Source organism: Chamaea fasciata, unplaced genomic scaffold (assembly GCF_029207755.1).
Source record: "Chamaea fasciata isolate MVZ Bird 193981 ecotype frontalis unplaced genomic scaffold, bChaFas1.0.hap1 SCAF_7, whole genome shotgun sequence".
NCBI lineage: Eukaryota > Metazoa > Chordata > Aves > Passeriformes > Sylviidae > Chamaea > Chamaea fasciata.
In genome coordinates this window covers 26,867,488-26,891,786 of record NW_027094092.1, presented here as the reverse complement: position 1 = coordinate 26,891,786, position 24,299 = coordinate 26,867,488, and the positions used below count along the sequence as shown (strand labels likewise).

General features: G+C 39.6%; 1 protein-coding gene across 2 annotated transcripts; it reads right to left on the bottom strand.

The window, feature by feature from the left end:
- Nucleotides 1–4,767: 4,767 nt before the first annotated feature.
- TMEM62 (transmembrane protein 62) lies at nucleotides 4,768–23,518 on the bottom strand. Of its 2 annotated transcripts, XM_066188130.1 has the most exons (14): nucleotides 23,419–23,518; nucleotides 19,508–19,619; nucleotides 18,499–18,636; nucleotides 17,450–17,495; nucleotides 16,104–16,245; nucleotides 15,789–15,913; nucleotides 15,521–15,643; nucleotides 14,525–14,680; nucleotides 12,902–13,061; nucleotides 11,207–11,320; nucleotides 10,141–10,225; nucleotides 8,511–8,615; nucleotides 7,630–7,748; nucleotides 4,768–6,713 (listed from the first exon to the last, which is right to left on the bottom strand). In XM_066188130.1, exons 3-14 carry the CDS (start codon nucleotides 18,536–18,538, stop codon nucleotides 6,387–6,389), a joined length of 1,542 nt encoding a protein of 513 aa, XP_066044227.1. In that variant the 5' UTR covers nucleotides 18,539–18,636; nucleotides 19,508–19,619; nucleotides 23,419–23,518; the 3' UTR covers nucleotides 4,768–6,386. The 2 variants fall into 2 exon arrangements, with proteins under 2 accessions (XP_066044227.1, XP_066044229.1); XM_066188132.1 differs by lacking the exons at nucleotides 18,499–18,636; nucleotides 19,508–19,619; nucleotides 23,419–23,518 and having other exon boundaries at nucleotides 17,412–17,495.
- Nucleotides 23,519–24,299: the final 781 nt, after the last annotated feature.

Sequence of the window (24,299 nt, the reverse complement as noted above, 5' to 3'; positions counted from 1 at the left end):
AATTAGGGGACAACTCACAAAAGTCTGGCTCATCATCATCATCACCAATATTTTAGACTCTATACACATTTTAGCAAACAAAGCCATCAGCATTCATTGGTTACAATTGATACAGCTTTTTCATTAATTAGTACTCAGACCCTTACTTGCCAGTTATATCTCTTGCTTCTCATGCTAATTATTCCAAATGTGCACTTCTTCCCCCCATTCCATTTGGGGATCTGTTTTAACTTGATGGTCAGTGGGTTGGTGGTTGCGATCTCCTGCCAGGATTACCTTTCCCCAGTTACTGCTCAGTCCTGCTGACTTCAGTCCAGGGGTTCTCATCTAGACAGTCCATTAATTTTGGGATTGTGTACCCTTTTCCTTAAAACAAAGGAATAGCCACGACTACAAGTTTCACCTTGCAATTGCTTAATCATAACTGCCTAGCTATAGCTACTGATTAACAACAAAAAAACTGCAAAGTTTGATTCAAATCTTGAGGGAGTCAATATCACAATATTTGCTGAAGAGCTGCTCCAGTGAGCTCATCTCTGACACCATGAGTTGACACACCTTCCAGGAGTAATTGTCCTCTAGACAGTTATTTTTCACAACTGGAACAAAATATGATAAAAATATAACATTCCCAGCACAATTATTTTTATAGGAATTGCTTAGTAATCCACATAACTCATGAGTCTATTAAGAGCTGTGATGTAAGGGGTGATTCAGAATAAGAGCATGCTGAGATACTGATTCCTTACCATAATAAGGGCAGCTTGATTGCAGTAGCATTCCAGTAGTTAGGTAAGCTATGGGGGGCAATACAGGTTCAAGTGGCATTAGTCAAATGGTTTTAAGAAAAAAAAGATCGGGACTATCTATGTCAACCTCAGCCTGATATCCCCAGTGTTTACTGTTCTCACAGAAGTATTCCTTTACTTGTGAGTCCTGGTTCATGTCACCATGTCACCTCTTAAGAATAAAAAGACAAAGGGAGAAGATTCTTTAAATCAAGTGCCATCAGTTATAAAAAAATACTGTTTTCTTTTCATCTTGTCCTAATTTCTTAATATTTGTAATAGTGTGGCTCTTTAGCTGTCATATATTTTGTACTGTGAGAGGTGTCATTTAACAAAGGGTGACAAATAAGTGGTAACAAAAATCCAGTATGCTCTGGAGGTTGCTCTCATTGTAATTAGTCCACATGCTCAGTCTTTCTCTTCTTTTGGGTTGATGGGTTTCCTGAGTCGGTGGTCATGATCTCCCCATGTCAGAATTACCTTTATCCAGTCAGAGCCAATTTCAGCACAGTTGCTGAGTTGTGTTTATTAGTTTCTTCCTTATCTTGGGAATTCTGCCAGATGTCTTTGTGGCCTGTGTCAGTAGTACATTCTCCCCAAGCTTTGCTAACTTCCCGCTATGCCTGAGATCAAGCATGTCAAGCCCTAAATCTTAAGGAGGCTAAGAAGTACTTTTTGTCTTTCTAACACCTGGGCATCACTTAGAGCTTGCTTGTTAGTTGCTACCTGTTTTATAGATTATATTTTCTTTCTTGTTGATTAGGCTTGAAAATATATAAAAATCAAATATCAAAGAACATCCTTTCTTAAGAAAATTTTTACACATTTTACAACAATAAGGCAGGACCCTGTTTCATAACCCCCTCCTGATTTCCTTGTAACTCTCTGGGCAAATGGTTAATTATTTCTGTCCCTTGAGATGTCAGCATCATAATCAGTCTCTTCCCTTTTATCTCATTGTTTTAGTTTCCCTTTATTGCCTTCCATGTTTTTTAGGTCAAGCTGTTCTCCTTTTCCCAAAACTATCCATGTGTTTCTTATCTCCATCAACGCAGCTGGTGGTGTTCCTCAGACAGGGTTCAGTACCTGGTGTGCAAAGCCAGTATCTGGCCCAGAGCCAAGATATTTGGTTTATTTCATGTTTGCACCAAGATGGGTGCTAGGTAGTAATTCCACCAAGCCAGCTTGGAAGGCGTGCATATTTATACATTTCAGATTTGCCCCTCTCTCTCTGTGTAATGCATACTCTTTTTTACTCATAATTGACTGGCATCATCTTTGTCAACTAGGTCTACATGTGCATGACTGCTCATCTTTTGAGTCAGTGGGTTTCTTGAGACCGTGGTCATGATCTCTCACTGCCAGAAGTACTTTTTCTCTAAGGACACCATTTCTGAGCCAAAGCAGTTCACCATCTTGTTTACCTTCTTGATTTTAGATGGGCCCCTTAAAACCTATTGGCTGGGGTCCTTGTTTCTTTACTCCCCTACTGATCTCTTTAGGTCATCCTGACTTTCTGGCATAATCCAGCAGTTTTTCCACGTCCACTGAACAGCAACTGTTGTAACTCATATAGCACTGGCACAACTTCTAGGAAACAAGTACAGTCTTTTATACAAAAAGGTGTCAAGGGAAGAGTCATACAAACACTGACAAATAGTCACTCGTGCTTAATCACTGATGCCTATGACAAAATTCCTAATGCACATGTGCAAATCTTGGTCCAGTTCATTGTATCATTATTTACACTGACAAATTTTCCTCAGGGGGGGTGTCTCTGAGTATTACAGTAATCTAAAGTAATTCTAAGTTACACTTTCTTTCCATCAGCTATCAAGTTACTATTTAATGTTACATTCTATTACAGTTTCTGCTTGAGCCTCTTTGAAAAATTGGTTGTTAACTAAATAAGGATTTATAGTACTCTGTTCCTGGGGCCTCTTCACATAGCATTCCATTCCTGAGGACTCTACACTGCTCCAGCCCCCACTGTTATGGTTTCAAAACTGACCTACAGATGCTAGGGACTTTTTTGAACTTTTATGCATTTCTAGCTTCATGTGACATCATGACCACAGTAAGGAAGTTCAGCTACAATCTTTATAAATAAGCACTTGCAAAGGGAAATAAAATGTAAACAGTATTGGGCAGAGACACTTTTTTTTTTCTTAGTTTTGGTTAAGCCAGTCTTCTGCTTTGTATTTATTAGTCTTGTGCATTCCCATTTCTATCCCATCTCCCTTTGTACCTTGAAGTATTGCTGTTGTCTGCCCCATATTTCATTTTCTTCTCTGCTGCTTTCTTCCCTTCCATTTTCATCCCTTTCCTGTTTTTTGGTTTGTTTGGCATTCTATTGTTTGGTTGGTTTGCGTTGGGTTTGGTTTTTCTGGGGTTTTTTAGTTCATTTTGTTTCTTGTCCTCCTTCTTTTTGGCTTCTCCATTTTCAATGAGAAAAACATGGTGTTTCTAATAAGAGCACCTCTTAGTGTTTAGTGCTAAGCTGTGCAGTTAAATGTCAGCATTTCATGCAAGATGTCACCAACACCATGAAAAGACCTTTCTAGCCCAGACATAAATGTTTCTTACTGCAGTTTATAGTAGCTGTTGTTACAAAAGTGAAGAGACCTGAGGCAGATGCCTTTCAAATAGCTTAATCTCTTCACTCAATATTTTAATGCATCGATTTTGGAAGAAGAAAGTGCAGGATTACTTAGTCCTGTTTCTAACATTGCTCTTCTCTTTTGCTATACTACCTTTCTCTTTACTAGCTTCTCTTCACAGTGAGAAATGTTTATATAATCCATAAATAGACTACCAGGGGAGAAAAGAAGATCACAGGCCGATGGCATTATCCCACAACTAGAAATGGTAGCAGCAGCTGGAATAAGCTTCAAACTGAGAAAATACTTTGTGAGACAACCTAGAACTCTTTAGGAAAAGCACAGAAAGGAGCAGAAATGAGACACGATGTTTTAGCCACACTAACAGAATTTTGCAACCAGAAGTATAGATTCAAAGTAGTAAGATAAAAAGTAGTGAAATTAAGTTTTGCTACAGTACTCTGGTCTGGGTGGAGTGATGATAAGAGCGCTGTATGTGCAACAGACCCTATTCTCTGCTAGACAGCCAGCAGGAACGAAGAAACAAGGCTCCAGTGAGGAGAAGTGAGAAAAGAAACTAAATCTGCAAAATGAGTGTGAAGCAGAGAAGGATGGCTCTATAAATCCAGCAAACAAGGAGATAACACAGGAACAACTGCCTGATAAGGCCAAAGAAGAAGTTTTCTTGACTTTTGTGCTAACCTGTAGTCATTAGCGTAGCAAAATATATTCCCATCAGCCACTTTCCCCTAGAACATGGGTGGCAAAATAAATGAGTAGCATGCCTTTAAACGAAGGCAAGAAAATGTATAGCCAATGACTGCAGGGGGAATGCTGCTGTTGTAGGGGTTGGGATATATAAAAGCAGGTACTGGCACTGCAGGTGTGCCGGCTCTGTGGATCCACTGCCCAACACCCACTCTGCACACACAGGAAATGCACCTCAGCTCTGTGTCCATCAGCTCCTTGCACACCTGGTGAGAGAACCCACAGAACAGGAGTTAGGGTGGCACAGCCACAGGGCTGGATCGTCCTACTGTCCCTGCAGCAGCAAGTCAGACCGGACAGGTCTCCAGCGGGCACTGAGCCCTTGATCAGGGACCCCACCAAATCCTCTCCAGCACCAGGGAGCTGCAACACCACACAGAGGTATTTGGGAAGCCAGAGGGGGTTGTAATTTTCTAGATTGGCATGTGCGATTTTGTTCCTCTTCTTAAAAAAAATAATTTCAGCCTCTACCTAAGCCGTGCATGAATGCTCAGTGTGGGGGCTTAATCAGTCAGTGGGTTCAAGTGGTGTGCAGTGGAGGGACTATTGAAGAGGCCAGCCTAAGGGTAAAATATTGGGTACCATTATATTTAACAATGGGAACAAGCCAAAAGATTTGAACTATTTTATTGCCACTTCTTATTCTCTCTAATCACATAAAAGTAATTTAATTATGAAATGTCATTTTATTTCAATTTTTCAGTACTGTATCTCACAAATAAATTTTGTGCCATTTCTGATTTTTTAACAGCTTTGTAGAACAAACTTTTGTAGCAACAAATGACATTCTTTATTCCCTTAACAGTGTATTTAACTCATGTACATGGGTGCTCTTTCTCTCTTTTTCCTATTACATTGAAGACATTACATTATTATTAGTATTACATTACTATTTTCCTATACCATTGAAGAACAGAAATTAAGGAATAGGAAAACGGTCACCTGTTAGAAATAACAAAAGTCCTTGTCATAGTCAATATTTTCTTCCAATTTATTTTCCTATGTGTTCTACTACAGTCACTGCTGTTTTTTTCCAAAGGGACCATAAATAAATTAGCCCTCTTTTTTTCTTGAGGGGCCATAAATAAGTTACTGTAAAATTACCTGAAGTATTTTAAATGTTCCACTCACAGCAGGTCTTTTGGGAAGCAACACAGTGTTCTTTACAGATCAAGGCACCTCAGCTTTCTTGGCTCTGATCACTGCATTCTTCATTAATGTAACTAACTTCTATCATTTTTGGACTTAGAAAAAAAAGAAAACAAAGAAATGAGTTTTCTTAGGTCACTCTTTGGTGCATTTGGCTAAGATGCAGAAACACAGCTGAGACCCAGAAAAACAGAAATTACCGACTTTATAGGCATCAGACCATATTATTTCTTTCGCCTCTCCCATCCTGAGGACACTGTCTCCATTCTTCGCTTTGAGGCTGAAAACCCCAGCACCAGTGATAATTCACTGTGCTTTCACCAGTCATGGGTGGGAGGACTGGCAGCCTCAGCAGTGGAAACTGAAACTCCTTCCTTCCTTCCAGAGAGCAAGCTCGTCAGTTAGCCAGCACTCCCAGGGCAAGAGCTATGGGCCACAGCTCAGGTAAACATGGACACAAATACAAATGCACACCTTACAGCCTATAATCTGCTTGTATACAGCATTATGAACTGAAAACATGTGTAGGCATAGGACTCTGACTGAAGGCCACTACAGTGCCTTTGCAGTCACTATTACTTCATAAAGACAACTGGTCTAGTCTTGTAAAATCACATGTCAGCCCTGAAATAAAAATCACATTAAATACAAATCCAGAAGCTCATCAAGTTCTATGCTCATTTTTTGCAGCATTATAAAAATCAAGAATTTAATTAACTAAAAGTGTTTTTACATTCATAGTAGTGATAGGCAAACATTTCTATTTGTGAGCCACATGGACATACCTATCTCTGTATCACTAAAAAAATATCATTGATGAGATTATTACACAGTTTACTGTATTGATGTATAATGCATAACTGTATTATATAACATGTATTACTCAGTATGTTGTATAATACAAGGAAAGTGTGTATAACAAACCATACACTTACTATTTAATACAGTTCTGTAGCAGTGCAGATGCAGCTTTGGGTCTTACCACCTAATGGTTGGGGTGTATGGAATTCCAGCATCACAAAATGATAAGGTTGTATTTTGACAGTTTTTAAGACAGAACTCAGAGTACTTATATTGTACTTCAGGAGCTTTGACAGTTTTTTATCTCTGTTATGTAAGTTCTGAGCTCTGATGATTTCAGCATCCAGGTTTTATAAATGAGAGCTGTGGTCAGTGCCACCAGCCATGTTCTCATTGGGGAGAGGAAGAAGGCCAAGGTGCCGTATGTTCGCTGCAGGAAATAGCAGGAGTAGACCTGCCAGGCCAGGAGCAGCGCCATTGCCAGGTGAATGAGCACAGCCACCAGGCGTCGGGCGTGACGGATGTGGGAACGGAAGCTGTGGCCCTGGCACCGCATCAACAGGCACCAGCACAGATAGGCCATCAATGGCAGGTTGAAAAACAACATCTAGAAAGACAAGCAAAGAAAAGTAAGACAATGAGCAAGCCAAGGGGTTCTGCGTAACATCTATGAGGGCTTAAAAACACATGCAGAGATAAAGCTGTCCCATTCTAAGGGCTGAGTACAATTCCCAGAGATGGAATCTCAGGATGCACCTCCATGACTCTGCAGCTGATAAAGCTGCGACTGCCTGTGCCCGAGTCCCAGGCCAAGCATTCCTGCCCATTCCTTTGCAGTAACATGCATCTGACATTTCCTGAACTGATTCAGGGAGCTGGACTTAGCAAAATATTAGCACGGCAAAAACAGACAGTCTGTATGTCAGTTTAACTCTGACCCAGCCCACTGCAGTGTCACACTGATGCAAGGGAGATGCAATGAAGAAGGAGGCAATGCTGGTTTGGTCCTCTATCTTAAATGCCAAGGAATGACACCTTGTTTTTCAAATTCATAGGGAAACCACTCCTGGGAAAACTGGACTCATGTGTGCTTAGAGAGTGACACCTACTGATCTGAAGGGTTATTAAGGCTGCAAGGGCTGCCCTGGCCACTCGGATTTTTTGCTTAATCACTGTGTGTAAGCCAAGGGCAAAAGCAGAAAATTTAGAGTTGTAAATCTGTAGAGACAGCCTCTAATCCAGATACCTAGATATCTCTAATCCAGATACCCAGGGAGTCCAAAGCATTTTATTAGAGAAAAAGAAAAGTTTGTGAAAATAATGCACAACCTTCTTTCTGGGAGGCTTTCCTCCTTCCCTTCTGCCCTTTAAATCTGCAGAAAGGTAGGAAAGCTCTCTTGTAGTCAGGCATGGTCACTAATCTCTCTACTTCCAAGACTCCTTCCTTTATAAAATTATTAAAATAAAAAAAAAGTCCCTGAGAAAAAAAGCTGGTTTTCAGCCTTTATTTTCTAAATACTCACCTGTAAAATCCCAACCACAAATGTCATACTGCCCTGCAAGAAGGCACCACCAACAAACACCCCAAAGGAAAAACAGGCTCCCATCTGGCCATCTATCAGTTCACCTACAAACCATGGTCCTGCAAGAGAGGAAATCAAGCATCACCATCAGGAAACACAACAGGGACACAGCCCTTTCCCACATGGCCCTTTGTACCCTGAGACTTCCTTACTGCTTGTCCACAGTAATAAGCCTCATGTTTTCATATTCACCAAGCAGCAGTCTGGTGTGAAAATACCACAGTATAACAGGGGGTTGTGGCATGCAATGAAAAGATTTTTAATTAGTTTCATCACTGTGACAGTTTTCAACGCCGCATATAATATCTTCCTTATGAGAGAGGCAAGAAGATGGATCCTTTCAAAGGGTAGCTTTTTCCCAGAATTACAGTATGAAAAATGTGGTCATAAACAATTCCAGCCTGGCTCAGCATAGAAATAAAAACAGGCAGGCTGCTCTGTGTTATGCATACTGCACTGACTAACAAGAAGTAGCTATTCCAGTAACATGTTATCAGAGAAGAATAAGCTCAGATTGTTAGCTCTGCTGCTAACAATCAAAGAATAAGTGAAAACCAAACTAAATTTAAAAATACTCACTTCGCTTTCAGAGTAATTTAACAATCTAAGTGTTTAATAATTAATTCAGGGCTTCTAAGTTAGGCTCTTACAAATAAACCTTTAGTCTCTTTGGACATTAATCTTTAAAGTTCCACATAGATTTTGTAACTTAAGTAGATTTTCTCCCTTCTCCAAGATGTTAGAATTCTTAATTTTCATCAGGATCTAACGTGTAATTTCAAAATACTAATTTATGTCCTCCAGTACTCTAGGCTACTTACCCAGAATGGTGTATAAGTTCAGAACCAGAACTGAGTAATAGAAGGTGTTTGTTTTACTGAAGACATGAAGAGAATATGAAGTCAGAGTAAGTAGTCCTGGCTTTCCTAAACAGAGACAACATTTAAGAAAAATACACTTAATTCAGTCTGCAATACCTCCCCAGATATAGATGTAGGTATAATACTAGTGTTTCTGAAACAAATCTGCACATTATTTACTCATTCTTTTAAATAAGGAATATAAAAATAATATTTTGTATGTCTACAGAAAAATGCAGAGGAATGTATTACTGTTACTGTGATAACTGAAAGTAAAGAACGAATAAATACAACAATCTATATTAAAAACAGCAGAGGAACCTGCCATTCTAAAGGAATACACTTACTGTATGTAAATAATACTGAACGACCATTCTATACCCAGAAAATGAAGTTAGCTAGAATGAAAAACATGGAGAAAGTATGCATTAAATGAGAAGTAAGAGAATCAAAACAGGAACTCTGCAAACCCAGAAAGGCGGGTCAGCATGGACTAGATTAATTGGATTTAGTGCGATCTGATAGCAACTGATAGCAACTCAAAATTAAGGCTAGGCATTAAAATAACGTTATTCTGACAAGTGTGTGGTGTTAGCAGAAAAAAGCAGTATTAGCTCTCTAACTGAAGCAGACAATTCACAGATCAAGAGAGCCTTCCTAAAAAGTTAGTTTGTAGACTTACGCCTATTATGTGGCCTTCTCACAAAGAATTATCCCCCAGAGGACAAGCTTCACTTTTGGAAATCAACAACTCTAACAAATTTGTTCACTAATTTGTCAAACGTTTGTCATGGTCCACACGGACCTAGCTGACCACAGAGTGGGTTTTTTTAATATTTAGCTGCTGAGTTCCATAAAGGCAACTGAAAATCTGATCCTTTTCTATGTAAGCAGTTGCCGTAGTTACCTCAGGATGCTACATGATTAGGAGTATAAAGGAAGGGACAACACCGACATGAATAGGAAGGGAGGTGGCTTCCAGAAAAATCTCATTAATAAGGTGTGGTTCAAATGATTCTTTAAAGGATGAACACCATGAGCTTAATAGTAATAATTTTCATTTACTAGATCTATCACAAACAAAGTATCAAGTTATGACAGAAATGGCCTTAATGTTATTTTGAGAAAGACCCAATCCCGTTCATGTTCTTTGCAAAAATTAACAAATATTGTCTTTGCAGAAGGAAATCTGTTTCTCCATTCCGGTAAGAGAGAATTCCGTGACAACTGTATTGAAACAAGTACATATACAGAACTAATTCAAAATAAAATATTCCTTTCCCTATGTACTGGATTCTTCAGTGGGAAAATTAAAATGAAACTTTGGCCTTCGATCAACTTAATTTTTGTTTAAACAAAGATACCCGCTCAAGTTTCTAGTTTACCTTATTTGATATATTGGAGGTTTTCCAGGTTCCCTTAAAATCAAAACAGCAACTTCTGAGAAACCAATCAAACCCCACGGTAGCAGATGTAAAAGGCATATGGTGATTAACAGCACAATTACTTACGTATTAGCACACAGGTCAACAGTAAAAAGTTTAGGGGAAAACAGATCTACTAAAAACCACAGGTGAACATTAGTTCCTACCTTTGAGCGCTGGCTTTTGGAGGTGTCGGAAAACAACAAGCAAGGTAATCTGAATCAGCACAATCAGTCCAAAGAGCACTCGAGCCTGAAGAAGACAGTTTTGACTGTAAGCCAGCCCTAGAATGGCAGCAGCTTTGAAGCATGTCTTATGGACACTGTTAGTATGGTCAAAGATTCTATTTGAAACACATACTCAAAGATTGTTGGTGTCATTCGACTGAAGAGTAAAAAGGAAACTTGAGAGTTTCTAAGTTGTTGGATTTGTCTTGTACTGACTTGAACTCTGCTGAATGGCTGAAAGCAATAGACCTGAATCTTTAAAAAAACAGGGTTTGTAAACACATCCATTGAAAATGTGTAGTTACACTTCCAAGGCAAAATATTGTCTGAGCACTGTTCTGAAGAGAAATGCAGTTCAAGACATGGTGTAGAATGTGTGAGTGATTAACAAAACTAAGTTAATAATTTTGAGCCAATTATGGTAAGAACTACAGTCTACAGAACTACAGTGGACTTTCTCATGTGGTTCTAGAAGTGCACCTGAACTACTAAGACATGACATCCTTCTTTGCATGTACTGAGCTGTAACACATCTGGATATGGCCTGGAACTTACTGAAGTTGATGGGGATTTTGCCCTCCACTTCCCTGGAGCTACTTATAATGTCAGCAGCTGACAGTGAGACTATTTGCAGCATTCTTTCCAGAAAACATATTGCAACAGTTCACAGTGAATTTCTCTTCGGTTTAATGTTTCTTTTTCTATCTCCAGTAGTTCCTTTTCAATTTCTTGCTTGCACAAAATGTGTGTATACTTATGCCCAAAAATGGATAATTGGGACTAAATCCAGGACGTCAGCTATTTGTATAAACTATTGCTGCACATTTGTAATTGAAGTGTACAACTTGAGAAACTTTAAATGTTTTGGAATTCCAACATATATAAGTCATATATAGAAAAAGGAAACTGCATTCAAGTCTATGAATTCCTTTAGGAATTACGAAAATGCCTACTGCAGCTTGGGAAACCAACAAGGAGCAACAGTTGTTTTGCTGAAAGTACTTACTAGAACATAGTGGTCAGTGAGAAGAATAACAGATGGCCAAAAGTCAAATCTAAGAGAGAGGTTTTCTTCCATACCAAATAAATGGCCCCGTGTGCCAATTCTTCCTGAAGCATCCTAGATTGACATAAAATGAGAGCAATTACGTAGCAGTGGTACAAAAAAACTGTCATGTTAAAGTTCCTAAATATCATTGCAGCTTTTCTAGAAAGATACAATTGATGCATGCTTCTCTGGCATGCTGCTGTATTAAATTCTACCTACAAAGGACTATTTAAAGTCAATTCTGAAGTTTCAAGTAAATTGGTGATTATAAAGTCATAATCTGAAAGTGCTACATATGAAGAAGGGCCTGTCAGAGATTCAGAAACTTGTGACTATTTACTGCCCTCCTCCACCTATCCCCCCAATCGTTTTCTGGAAGTTCAATGCTAGGTAATAGCCCATACTAAAATATTTTGAAATTTTGTTCTGCTTCATTTCTGGTGTATTTGCCATAAACTCACATAAATAAACAAACTTTTCTTTATTTTTTATTGTCACTTATTCAACAGTTTGAGCACGGCGTTCCAGGTGTGGCCTGACAAGCACTCAGTGCAGCAGGATAGTGATTTATCTTGGCTGGTGATGCCCTTGTGGATGCACCCCGGCATCTAGTAGATCTTCTCTGCTGCACCAGCACACTGTTCATTCATATTGAGCCTGTGTCCACCGGGACACTGAGGTCCCTTTTCACAGAGTTGCTCCCCAGCCAGGCAGATCACAGCCTGTGCTGCACTCCTGGATTATGTTTTCCCGGGTGCAAGTCCTTACATTTTTCCTTGATGAACTTCATAATATTCTTCTTAGCCCACAGTTTGCCCTTGGTTAATCTGTCTTGGCTCTTCCCAGTCACGTGCTTTAGCTGACTTGAGATAGCCCCCCACAAGGATTTGTTTCCAAATTTTCCCAGGGACTGAAGTAAGACTGATAGGCCTATTAATTTCCTGGATCCTCCTTTAAGCCCTTCTTGTAGACAGGAGAGTCATTAGCCTTCTGCCAGTCTTCTGGGATGCCCCCTGATCTCCACAACTTCTCCAAGACTATGGAGACTGGCCTCACAAAGATGTCAACCAGGTCCCTTAACACTCTGGAGTGGAAACTGTCAGGGCCCATTGATCTGTAGGATCAAGCTCCTGTAACAGGTCTTACTCTGTCTCTTCCTTCACTGACTGTGGGTCTCTGAATCAACCTTGATCCTTGTTCCCAAGGCCTGAGGCCCAACACTGCTGCTAAAGACAGAGGTGAAGAAAGGGTTGAGAACCTCTGCCTTTTCAGAGTTGTTGGTTCAGACTAATTCACCTTGGCTGTTACACACCTGGCCAGTATTTTCCTTCTGATTCTGCTTGCTGTTTATATGCCTTTAGAACCCTTTCTTGTAATTTTTGACATCTCTGCCAATTTCAATTCAAGTTTGCACTTCTGTCATGTCTTGTTTTACTTCTTACAAAAACTAGTATTTCTTTCTTTAGCTCAGCAGCTTTATGAATATTTTGGTGCTTCGCAGTCGAAGTTTATTCCTTTATTAAATCCTTTCGTTTTTGTGATCAGACAAATATGAAAGTATGTCCATTATCATGTATTTTGGAAGGAGGGTGATAGGGAAACCATGACAAGAAAAAAAAAAATCAATACAAAGAATGCCAACAGGTACCTTACCTGGACAGTCACATCTATGTGATGGAACCCTTCACTGTAGTTTTGTGGGCTCCACTTCAGCACATAGAGAGGGCCAGACACCTGATGTGCATTCCCCAGGTGAACTCCATCTATGTAGACTTTGACAGAGATAATGACAGAAGGAGAGAATGCCAGAATTCTAAGGAGTAAATAAAGAGCAAGGGAACAGATTTGTTACCAGACTTGCAGGTATGTCATTACTTCCTCATGATAAAGTCCCTAAAGGTTAAGCTGACTTGTAGTAAAGAGTTCAAAAGATTTAGAAATCAAAACAGTGAAATATCTGTAGGCTAATGGTAACATGGTAGCTTGTTCCTACAGTTAAAAAAAAAAGTAGTTCTGTATGGCACTACACAAAAGAACAGAATAGAAAACTGGCTGTGGAATAGACGAAAAGGTGGCAGAAATTGTAAGGTCCTAGCAGAAATAATTTTAGAACTTCTGCTTCAAAACATTTGCTAACACAAGTGGGATGCATCCTCCAGCACACACTGACAATTTTTTTATGAAGCCATCTACAAGTGTATAGTTATGTGTCTGCCTCTCTCTCTCTCTCTAAAGTCCTTTGCTGTTGGGAGTGGATTTTTTTTTTCCTTCTTTTTTTCTTTTTGCTAGCCAGAATATAACCTCTCAGAGTTTGTAACTGCATTTAGGACAAATGGAGTGGAATGCAAGACTGATACTGCAGATCTCAGATACCAACAAACGTATTGTCACTTGGCAGTGCTTATACTCACAGAAACAGTGATACTAATTCAGACTCAAAATACTGCACATATAATTCCTTTCCTTTCTAGTAATACAAAAGGCATTCCAGAGCTTGTTTTAGTCAAATGAAAGAGTTTCATACAGTTATGGTGAACAATTCTACCAGTTCATATATTTAATATAATCATAAGAATGTTCAGATGAGATTCTGAATAGAAAACTGGAAAGTAATTAGGACACCTAGTAGGATACTGCTCCCTAACTGAAAAGTATGACAAACTTCTTTTTATTGTAACCCTATGTATGCAGTATTTCAAGCAGATTAATCTTACAGCAAATATAAACTGCTGAAAGGGCCTAAAAATTTGAAATATAAATGTAAAAATGAAATAGATAAGGTAAAAATGGAAAGACGAAGAGATTTAAAATTAATATGAAAATTGGAAGAGACTTCTCATGTTTCAATATATAAAGGATGTAGAATTGAAAAGACAAAAAGCTAAGAAGTCTGAAGTGAATAGAGAAAGCATTTAGAAAAATACATAGACAAAATCATGAAATTAGCAGAGTCAATGTGAACATGTGAGATAAATAACAGAGATGACGTATTAATCTATGCCTATTGATTACATATTAATCTATTTTAATTATATACTAATTGATCAGCTTTGGTTTCATACAGTTCAATTGATATCAGGGGAGATAACTGCATAAATAAAACAAACATGAATTACTACTACACAATCACAGATAGGATACAAAGAGAGCTCTCTGGAACAATCTTCCAGAGAAAAGTGAATTCTGAGAACAGTAGACACACCTTTAAAAAAAGGTTTTGTGTATATACCTATAAATATAGTTTAAATATTGTGAAATCAAGACATTACAGGGTACCTGATATGAGTGGAATAAAGAATTCTGACTAATGGTTCATGAGTAGAACTGCTGTAAAGGAAGGATTTGGGATTGGTGATGAGAACTACAGGCCACTCTTCAAAGTTAAGATCTGCAAAGCTGAGGAGGTCATGATCAAATGCGAGGATCCGGTACCTACAATGAAAGGAAAAAAATTCTGTTAATACAAACTGTTGTGTGAACAGCTGATTCCCATGCTTCTCAAGTTCCTAAACAGAACCTGGTTTTATTTGCCATTTATTCTCTTCCACAGTTGATCTTACATTTTCCAACTCTGCTGTATTAACTGTACAGTTGCTTGTCTCTGATGAGGTTAATTTTATTATAAATCATGGAAGCAGTACTCGAAGTTCCAAATGTGGAGATCTATTGAATTTTGCACATGAATCAGATAGATGAACATTACAAGAGCTCAAATATAAGGTACATTTCCACAGTGTCTGTGTAGGTACTCTAGTTCAGGATGACCCCAGTGTGCTCTTTCCCTGTATTCATACCAGTATCTTTCTTTGGATTACTGCAGAATAAAAGCTAATATACTATTATACACTCCATGTGGCATCAGACACTTTTTGATACACTAGTAAGGTAATATTTCTCAGGTGGAATATTTCTGTGACAAGAATTCTAACAGCTAGTGCAGAGCATGTGTATTTTGAAGTTGTGATGCTGAATTTTATTAGTTTATTTGTCTATATATGAATACTAAACACATACTAAAGGGATGTTTAGATGCCCCCTTTTTAACTTTTAAATATCAAGAATTAATAAAAAAAAAATTTAATTTATTGGCATTCTGTTGGTATGGGGGAAAACCACAAACATACACACAAGGCTTTTCTTCCAGTAGTATAGCAATAGTAATAACCAGGTTGATTTCAGGCTTTCTTCAAATTCACCACACAGCACAAAAGGGAACCACAGTACAGCAAGGTAGGTTTCATATAATAATTTGCTCATATGGGCTTTATTTACCTCCTGTTATCCATCCAGTCTCCTAGTTCAAGTTCCAGAGTGCCACCACAGTGTTGACTGTGCAAGACTGGCATCAGCCCACCCATTGTATGGAGATGTCCACATAAATAGGCTGTGGCAGAACTGAAAAAAAAAAAAAACATAGGAATTGTGACTATTTGAGTGGGAAGGAAATATCACTGCAGAAAACCTGAAAAGTGAGAGATGAGCATGTGAAGACATGCAGGAAATGCACTTCATGCTGAAAACATGCAGGATAAGATCTTACCTCATTAGTGTTCGTATTCCAGGGGATGGGGAGATGATTGTTGAGGTGGGGTAATGGCCAAACCAGATAGTATGGTTGCTGTGTAGACTCTCTTTTGCCATCAAAGACAGCTCAGCCATTTGATTCTGAAACACACAGGTAACAAATCCATTTTGCTAAACAAATGTCTCACATGCATTTTAAGTTAAAAATGTAAACACTACAAACATAAATCTTTCAAACAATCTTTCTATATTAAAAAATCCGAAACCTCCAAACAAACCACTACAGAAATAAAACAGCCAGCAAAATGGAATGCAAAAACTTATACAATACCAAGTTTAAAATCCCAAAAAAATTATAGGGTCTCTTAGGGCCTGGGCTGAGTGTGGCATCCACGCAGATGAATGAATAGTTCCCAAAAGAGGTGGTGTGGATGTAACGGAAAGAGCCATCTTTACGCCAGGCAGAGTATTTCCTAACAAAATAAGATGGAAATACTGCTGTTAGGAAAGCTTGTAGCCATGACAAACATACATTGCTTTCTCTCCTTCCATTGACAAGTAATTTCACCATTTCTGACTTACAAAATGGAAGTGCTTTTGATACTTTATGCTAGATGGGAACTGTACATATCTTCCACTGGCAAAGACATAACATTTCAACTAACAGTACTACCTATGTTGCTCTATTAAGGATTAAATTCTGTAACTAAAATGATTGTGAGTTAATCTGAGAATCACTAAAATTCACTAAGTTTAGGTTGGTTTTTAGTTTTTTTAACTTTCTTTTGGGGTTTTGGGGTGGGCATTTTGTGTGCGTTTGGGTTTTTTTGAGTTGTTTAAGTTTTGTTTTACTCCCTGCATGATTTGTGGAAGCTAAAACATTCCTGAGTTCAGATGATGAGTATAATTTGAACACAGCCATCCAGAAATTAGTTCATGTCCCTGTTCCTCCACCAATCAGAACATTAAAATTGCCAGAAAGGTTGACCTGAATAGAACACAAGCCAATATATGAAAAACAAGTTTTCAATATTTCTAATGCCATAAAAACCCTTTTGCGTTATTTAACATTATCTTTATGACCATCATCAAATTCAATAAAATTTCTTCCTTTAGTCCCACTTTGAGTATGTGTAACAGTTGATTCATCCTCTGCTAATGCTGTGAACACATAATAGGAACCTCTGTTTTTGTGTAAAAATATTGTATTTCAGTACAACCCACTGTCCTCTTTAATTTTAATGCATAATGAACACCAGAATGTGGTGTTGAATAACTGTTTTCCCTAGCTTCTGTTTTTATTTCTGCAAACAATTTTTATAATTTTAATATTTTTACATTATTTATATTATTTACTATAAAAACAACTCCATTTCACTCTTCCATCATCTCTCTCCTAGAGTGTGACTAAAAAGATTGTAGACATTGACAGATTTAACACACTCCATTACAAAATAGAGAAGGGTAAGAAATAAGAAATCTGCACAAAGAATCCTCTATTTTCTCAATCGGTTCTGCTCTACCAACTAACAATGCAAAAGACAGAGGGAATAGTAGATATGATCCTGGGCAATAGGAAAGTCAGTGAAAAAGTATTTATGTGATAACTGAAAACACAATATTGTTTAGTGAATTTCACCTTGAATATAGCTGCATCTGTGTGGTAAATAAAAGTACCTGTAATAATTCTGAACACTATCCAGGCGTGGAATGTTGAATGAATCTGTAAGGGAGACGAAAAGGAAATAAGGAAACTTTCAGATCCAATTGATCATTGGCCCCTGTATCTAACTGCATTATGTTGAGATAAAGCAGTCTCAGCAGGTGCTGAAGAGCTACTTTTTGAAAAATAAACGATTGACAAGCAGACTAACTGTGCAGATGAGACAGTTTATACTCAAAGCAATTAAATGGCAATAGTTTCTTCATTTAAGTTTCAATTAAAAGATAAAGGCATTGTGGGAATATAAATTCTTATTTAGCAGCTAAAAGCTAAACCTGTCTCCATTTTAACCACAGTGATCTTCAGAAGCTTTTTTGGACTGGGTGCATGCTCTGTAAGTAAGACTTATTCATGGAAAATAAAGGAGCCATAGCATCAGAGAATAGCATGTGTAGAACAGACATCAGTTTGGGGAGGTCTGTACTGCAGCAGTTCCTCCTCTGTGGGTGTATATATATGACAAAACATGCACGTTTCCCCCCCTCCCAGTGCAGCTTTCTGTAACAGCCTGTTTATACAGCCCACATGATTGTCAGCTTGTGTGTGAATGCTTACTGTGTGGCGACAACTGATGGATAGAAACTCCTGTGACTCCCTTCTATTCAAAAGAAACCAAATTTTCTTTAGCTGGACATGTGATACCTTTTAAACTTAAACTGGTGAGGGGGAAGTCTAAGAAAAGTAAATTGAAACCATTTCTTCAGCATGGTAAGGTTATGGTTTGCCCCGCCATTAAATAACGTGGTATATAAAATAATGACGTGGAAACTAACATCTGACATCTGAAGTCATGTTCTACCACTTGCCAAGTAAAAGATTCTTGCTTCTCTTGTACTAAAACTCCAGTAAGTGCTTGTAAACAAAGTGTGTCCTCAATAGACACGAGGATGGCAAGCCCTTCTGATTCATGAGTACTAACACACTAGTGAGTACTAACACTTTACCTCTATATTCTGTGATCTGCAGTCACAAGGAAGACAGAAATGTTTCATTTTCTTCTTACCATGATTCCCTTTGATGTCTATCCACTTGGTTTTTTCCATGACCCTTGATCTCTTCAGGATTGACTGGTAGGTTTTCCACTCATCTTCTATCTGTTCAGATCCCAGTTTATCTCTTGTCTTAGCATCTGTCAGATCACCTGAGAGTGTAAAAAGGTGAGATATAACAAGAGGCCTACACAGCTTATACAAATACTGTAACTAGACATGCCATCCCTGACTCCAAGTGTGAGTGGCTGCAGGCCTGGGTGCAGTCTGTATCTGGTCCACAAGGTCAGGGTAAATGCCTCCTAATGCAGATGCAGAAGCCTCATCAGACACCTATTGACCACATCACTGCAGCACTTTCACTAATTAGGTAACTCTCTGTAGAAACAAAACTCCAGGTCTAGCATTAAGATTCTAAAGCCTTGCATAGAGTAAAGGCTCAAAGTATTTTGATTTTCTTGTCAAAACTTAATCTATTTCAATACCAAGCTGTCAAATGAAGTGGCAATGCTTATTTCACCTCTCTTGGTATGATATGTTCAAATGGAAACCAGCAATAAAATCTTACATTAATTCACAGGTGAATTTCATACAAATGAGCAGGAATTGTTCAGAGAGTGGAACTGTCTCCTAATGACTAACCACTGACATTGCTCACTTCTGTAATTTCAAACACAAAGAATGTAGAATCATGAGCAGGACAAGAGGGAAGGTAGCTGCTAGCAAGGACTAAGATGCAGCAACACATATTGGGAAAACAATAGCTATCTTGTGTGATTGTGTCTGTTACATATAGAACACACTAAACTCACTGAAGAAACTGAACACTGAAGAAAAAATAATTCTCTTGTTGAGAAGTTACTCTTTTCAGCTTCTAGCAGTCTCTCTTCAGCTGCAATTCCATTTCCATTGCTTAAAATACCTTAACGTTTAAAGTTCTCTCTTGAGATCCTAGAATTTTGCCTATTTGCTGTTCCTTTGACAGTACACTCAACAGGAAATTCACAATTTTCAATTGCTTACCTGTTGCTAGAACAAGTGCTGGCTGAATTACATCAATTGTTTCAGAACAGAATTTTTCAAAGTCAGGAGCTCGTTTGGGATCCCGAAATTTGCTGATATGAATATCTGACACCTGCAAAAGAGAAGAATGAAACACTGCCCCAAGTAGAGGGCTATTGCTTCCCTAGGTTGTTCTGCAAAGCCAAGTATACACAAGAGTGCAAGAGTGGAGCAGTCACAGTGATTCATATCAGTGTTAAGGGATACAGGGAGAAACACAAGTGGGTGACTAGGGGAGAATGAAAGCAGAACAAGCAAATGATACTGCAACTCTAACCCCTAAAATCACATTTGCATCAAGAAAATTTCCTTAAAACTAAGGGCATAAAATAATATGAGGAAGTACTTAGGTATCCGCAGTAAATTGTGATGACTGCAAGTGGCTTGTTGCTTTTCAAATTCTGTGAGTTTCTGTGCAACACAGTGGTTTTGCGGCAAGTAAGAATACAAAGTATTTCTGCAAAGCAATAGGTTAAAGCTTCCCAGAATTTGAAATACACTGAAAATTTATTTTGTACCTGGTGTGACATTTCCACTACCTGAGTGGAAGGATTTTTAACACTCTAACCAAGCATTTTAATGGATCTAACAAGTGTGTTTAGATCCCATTCCAGGTGCCTTCAAGAAGGCAAAGATTGCCTAAGAAATGATGATATGACTTGTAGGTAACCGTAAAAGATGTGCATTTCTGAATCAGTCAAAGCCCTCGTATCAGAAAAGCTATTTGGGAAGAATAAGAAAAATAAGATTTTTCTCTTTTTTTTACATAGTAGCTTTCAATACTGTACAAAAAAACCCTCTTGTGTGAATGGTTTCAATTCCACTTTCCATTCTACTTCAGTTAATTAATTAATTAATTGTCCTCCTTGGTTTAAACAAATGGTATTTGATGGTCAAAAAGCAGTAAACACATGCTCATGTTTTACTCTCTGACAATATTACTTGGAAAGAAAAGCACTAACTTTTATATTCAGTTTCATAAACCAGTTCTTGTAAAGCTTGTAGTTTTTGAAAAATCCAGATAAAATAAATATCTTAGAGAAAAATTATTTACTTCTACTTATTCAGTCATCTTTATACGAAGAAAACATTACCGGAATACAGTTCTTTAATTCTGCTTAGGAAAATTCCCCATTTGGAATGACACAGATTTTTTGCCTATATCACAACTGTATGCTAAAAAAGGCAAACACTTTTATCTAAAACTTTATGTTCACTTTCATTGATGTGTTCAAACTAGTGTGAAGCAAAGAGCACAGCAAAACGACCTTGATACATCAAACCTCATTTAATCATTGACAAGGATACAACTTGTTTTGCTTCTTTTCAGCCTGTGGATTTGAAATTAATTTATGTCAGCAAACAAACAGAGAAAATCAAAACTTCTATAGTTTTCATTCTTGAGAAAAAACAGTCTTACAAGAAACTTTACTTCTGCTCTACCAGTTACTACAGCAAACGTAAATTTCCAAACTTACAGCAGAGAGTGGTTTGGAAGCCTGATTTCCTACACTGACCTTCCCACTTTTTTTCCCCATGAGTTTAAGATTTTAAAAAAGTTTCAAGTTGTCATTTCTAGAAGTTACAGTGTCCTGAGACTTCTGAGAGCTGGGACTAAGTTTCTGTCATCACTAACAGCCATGATATATGAAGATCTCAGAAGTGGAGCTTTTTCCTTTTTTTTTAAATTTTTAATTCACTTCAGATAATATCCCAATAAAAGGAAGGACAGTGGGCAAGATGAAAAGCTTATAATGGTCTTATTTACTTTTCAAAATGTAGGTGAAAGCCCATTTGCTGCTCTTTCCCCTCCCTCTGACTGATGTGGATACTTGCTCTCTCATTGCACCATAGGCAGTTAATTTCAGCAAAACAGGTTGGAAGAGATTTAGGGGTAAGGAGAAAACACCATCAATATTTCTTATTTAGCAAAGACGTGATTCAGGAGAGGGAGGCATTAACAAGGGAGAATTACAGGGTCCAGAGCAACAGTATAATGCATTCAGCTGACAGAAATGGGAGAAATAATCACAAGCTTTTCAAATACTGAACTAGAGTGTCTATTTGGCACCAGGCAAGAAAGGAAATTCTGCTACAATAAAGGTGAATGAGCCATTAATAGAAGATTAAAGTAGAAAGACTATGATTCAGTTCAGTTTGAGAAGAGATAGACCTGTGTAAGGGAAGAAAAACAAAGCAGGAACTGCTGGAAGCAGAATTAACCATCTTGAGCTCTATTCAGTGACCTAGGCTAGACCTATGGAGTCACCAGGGAGCCCGAAGTCTGTTTCCCACAACATCATCAGGCACAGGGCTGGATATGGTGCTTGATTAGTTTCCAAGTTAGGTCAATGATAAAGCAACTGTTAAAGGGCATGTCTGAAAGAGAACATAATCACTTGAAAGTAAAGCCAAGTCTCAAATTAGCTGTGCTGCGACCTATCCTTGGGAGAACTCAACTCGAAGTGACACAACCAGAGAGAACACAGCAAGGGAAACATGGGCCTGTGCATGCTGCTTGTGTGTAGCTCTGCAGCTGCTATATCCTGCTGTATCTGACTCTTGACAGGATAGCAGCTCAGGATAGAGGCTTTCCTTACATTAATTCAAGCGTATCTCTTGAAATGTACTCTGCAGTAGAAATAAGCCTTAAGTCCCTTAAGGAAAAATTACTGAAAAAAAATGACACCACAGCTGGAGAGAACCAAAAGACTAATACATGCCTGCTTGTTCACAAAGAGCACTGTCTGCAGCTAATAAAGTCAGGCAAAGTGTTCTTGAGATTGAGAATGAAAGTGGAACAGTAAAAGCAGCTATTGGTTCGAAGGAAATCCCTGTGACATCTCAGCCACAGATTAACTACAAGTATGTAAACACCTTTGTGGCTAGTTCTACACTAAGTGCTTTGGGAATGCTCTGGGGAGAAGAGTCAGAAGAGGCCACAGAAGCACTGAGACGCGACAATTTGCTTCCAGGACTATGCCAGGTCAACTTGGATTTTGTTTAACCTGGAAACAAAGCTGTGCACATTTAACCTTCTGAATACTGGCACAGTACCTTCTATTGCTATAGATCAGTAAAGCTATTTTCTCAGCCACACGACTTTTCTGAGGTTCTGGATAGGGAAAGGGACAGGCAGAGCCTGCATTTCTCCCCAGGATATTAGATAATATCGCATCAGGTACTGATGCAATATATAGGGTAGTGTAATAATTAGGTGATTTTTAATTACCCACTTCCACTACACACAACCTGTCTGATAAGGAAACTTCTCCGTGCAACCATCCAGGAGCAGCTCTGGAAGTCACACTTGTACCACCTGAGCTGGGTAGAGGCCCCCTCACAGCTACACCCCACACACTCACAGTCACACCAAGCTTCCTTACCAACTCAGCCCCAGGTTTCCCATAGCAGGGTCTCAGACTTCGGAATCGTTCAAATAATTTAATCTTGGTGCAGTAATTAACAAAATTAAAGTCTGACTTGGGTTCCTATGAGAAGGGGCCCCAAAGAAAGGAATCCCCGGGCTTTTATACCCTCACAGTCTGAGAGCAGGCAAGTCTGGGGGTCACGGGCTCCTGCCGTCTCTGAGCGTCCGGTCCCCTGGCCGGGCGGCAGGTCCCCGCGCCCTTCGCTGTGTAAAGGGTTTGACAGGTCCCGGCCTTTCGCCTCGGGCTCCCGACCCCAGAGCTCAGCCTGCAGCTCGCCCTGCAGCCGCACATCGAGCTGCCGGCACCGAACGTATTCCTCGACGCGACCTTTCGGGCAACCTGGCGAAACACTTGTAACCGGGGCTTGACCGCGCGCCTCCGCCGTGCCCGCCGTGCCCGCGGCTCGGCCGCCCCTCGCCCGCCCGGCCCCGCTCCGCTCACCTGCACGACCCAGAGCAAGCTGCCGGGGGCCGCCCCGGGCGCGGGCTGCGGGGCCCAGCGGCGGCGCTGCCCCGGGGCCGGCGGCGCCCCCGGCGGCCCGTACCAGTCCAGCAGCAGCGCCACGGCGGCCGCCGCCAGCAGCCCCGCCGCCAGCCCCAGCATCCTGCGCCGCGCCAGCACCGCGCCCGCCCCGGGCGAGCCCTGCGCCGCCAGCGCCGGCACTTCCGCGTCCACCTCCCCGGCGGCCGGGCCGCCCCGCGCTCGGCCGCGCTCGGCTCGGAGGACCGACGGCAGCGGGGCCGGGGGTGGGCGCTCCCCCTGTGCTGGCGGCTTTATCCGGCGAGGCCGGGGGATCCCGGCCCTCCCCACGCTGCCTGGGCCCTGAGCGTTCCCGCTTTCCCTCCGGCCGCTGGGGTGCCTGGAAATGCCTAGGTTAAAACAAAACGAAACCCAGGTATACGAAGAGATCAGTGTCTCATCCTGCTTCGTTACAAATACAGCATGTAAACTTTCGCTTTTTCTCCTGACGGTATTGTAATTCTACCTGCTGGGAAATCTAGGCAGTTGACCTATTTTGCTCCTGCCAGAAGTCTTTATGGTATTTTGAACATCTGTTTAATATACGTACACACGCAATTTTAAACCTTTAAACCTTGCTATAGCAACTGCACAGTTTCATAATTGCTAAGTTACTCTTTGCTATCAATTCAGTTTACTAACTGCTGCCCATTTACTGTTGGGATTTTTTCTTTCCATCTTATGCATGAGTTTAGGTGAAAAAGCTTCTGTCACTTCACATCGCTCTTTGATATTTAATGTAATACTCTCAAACAACTTCAGGTATTAGAAGTTTCTAATTCAATATTGTTTAATTATATTTT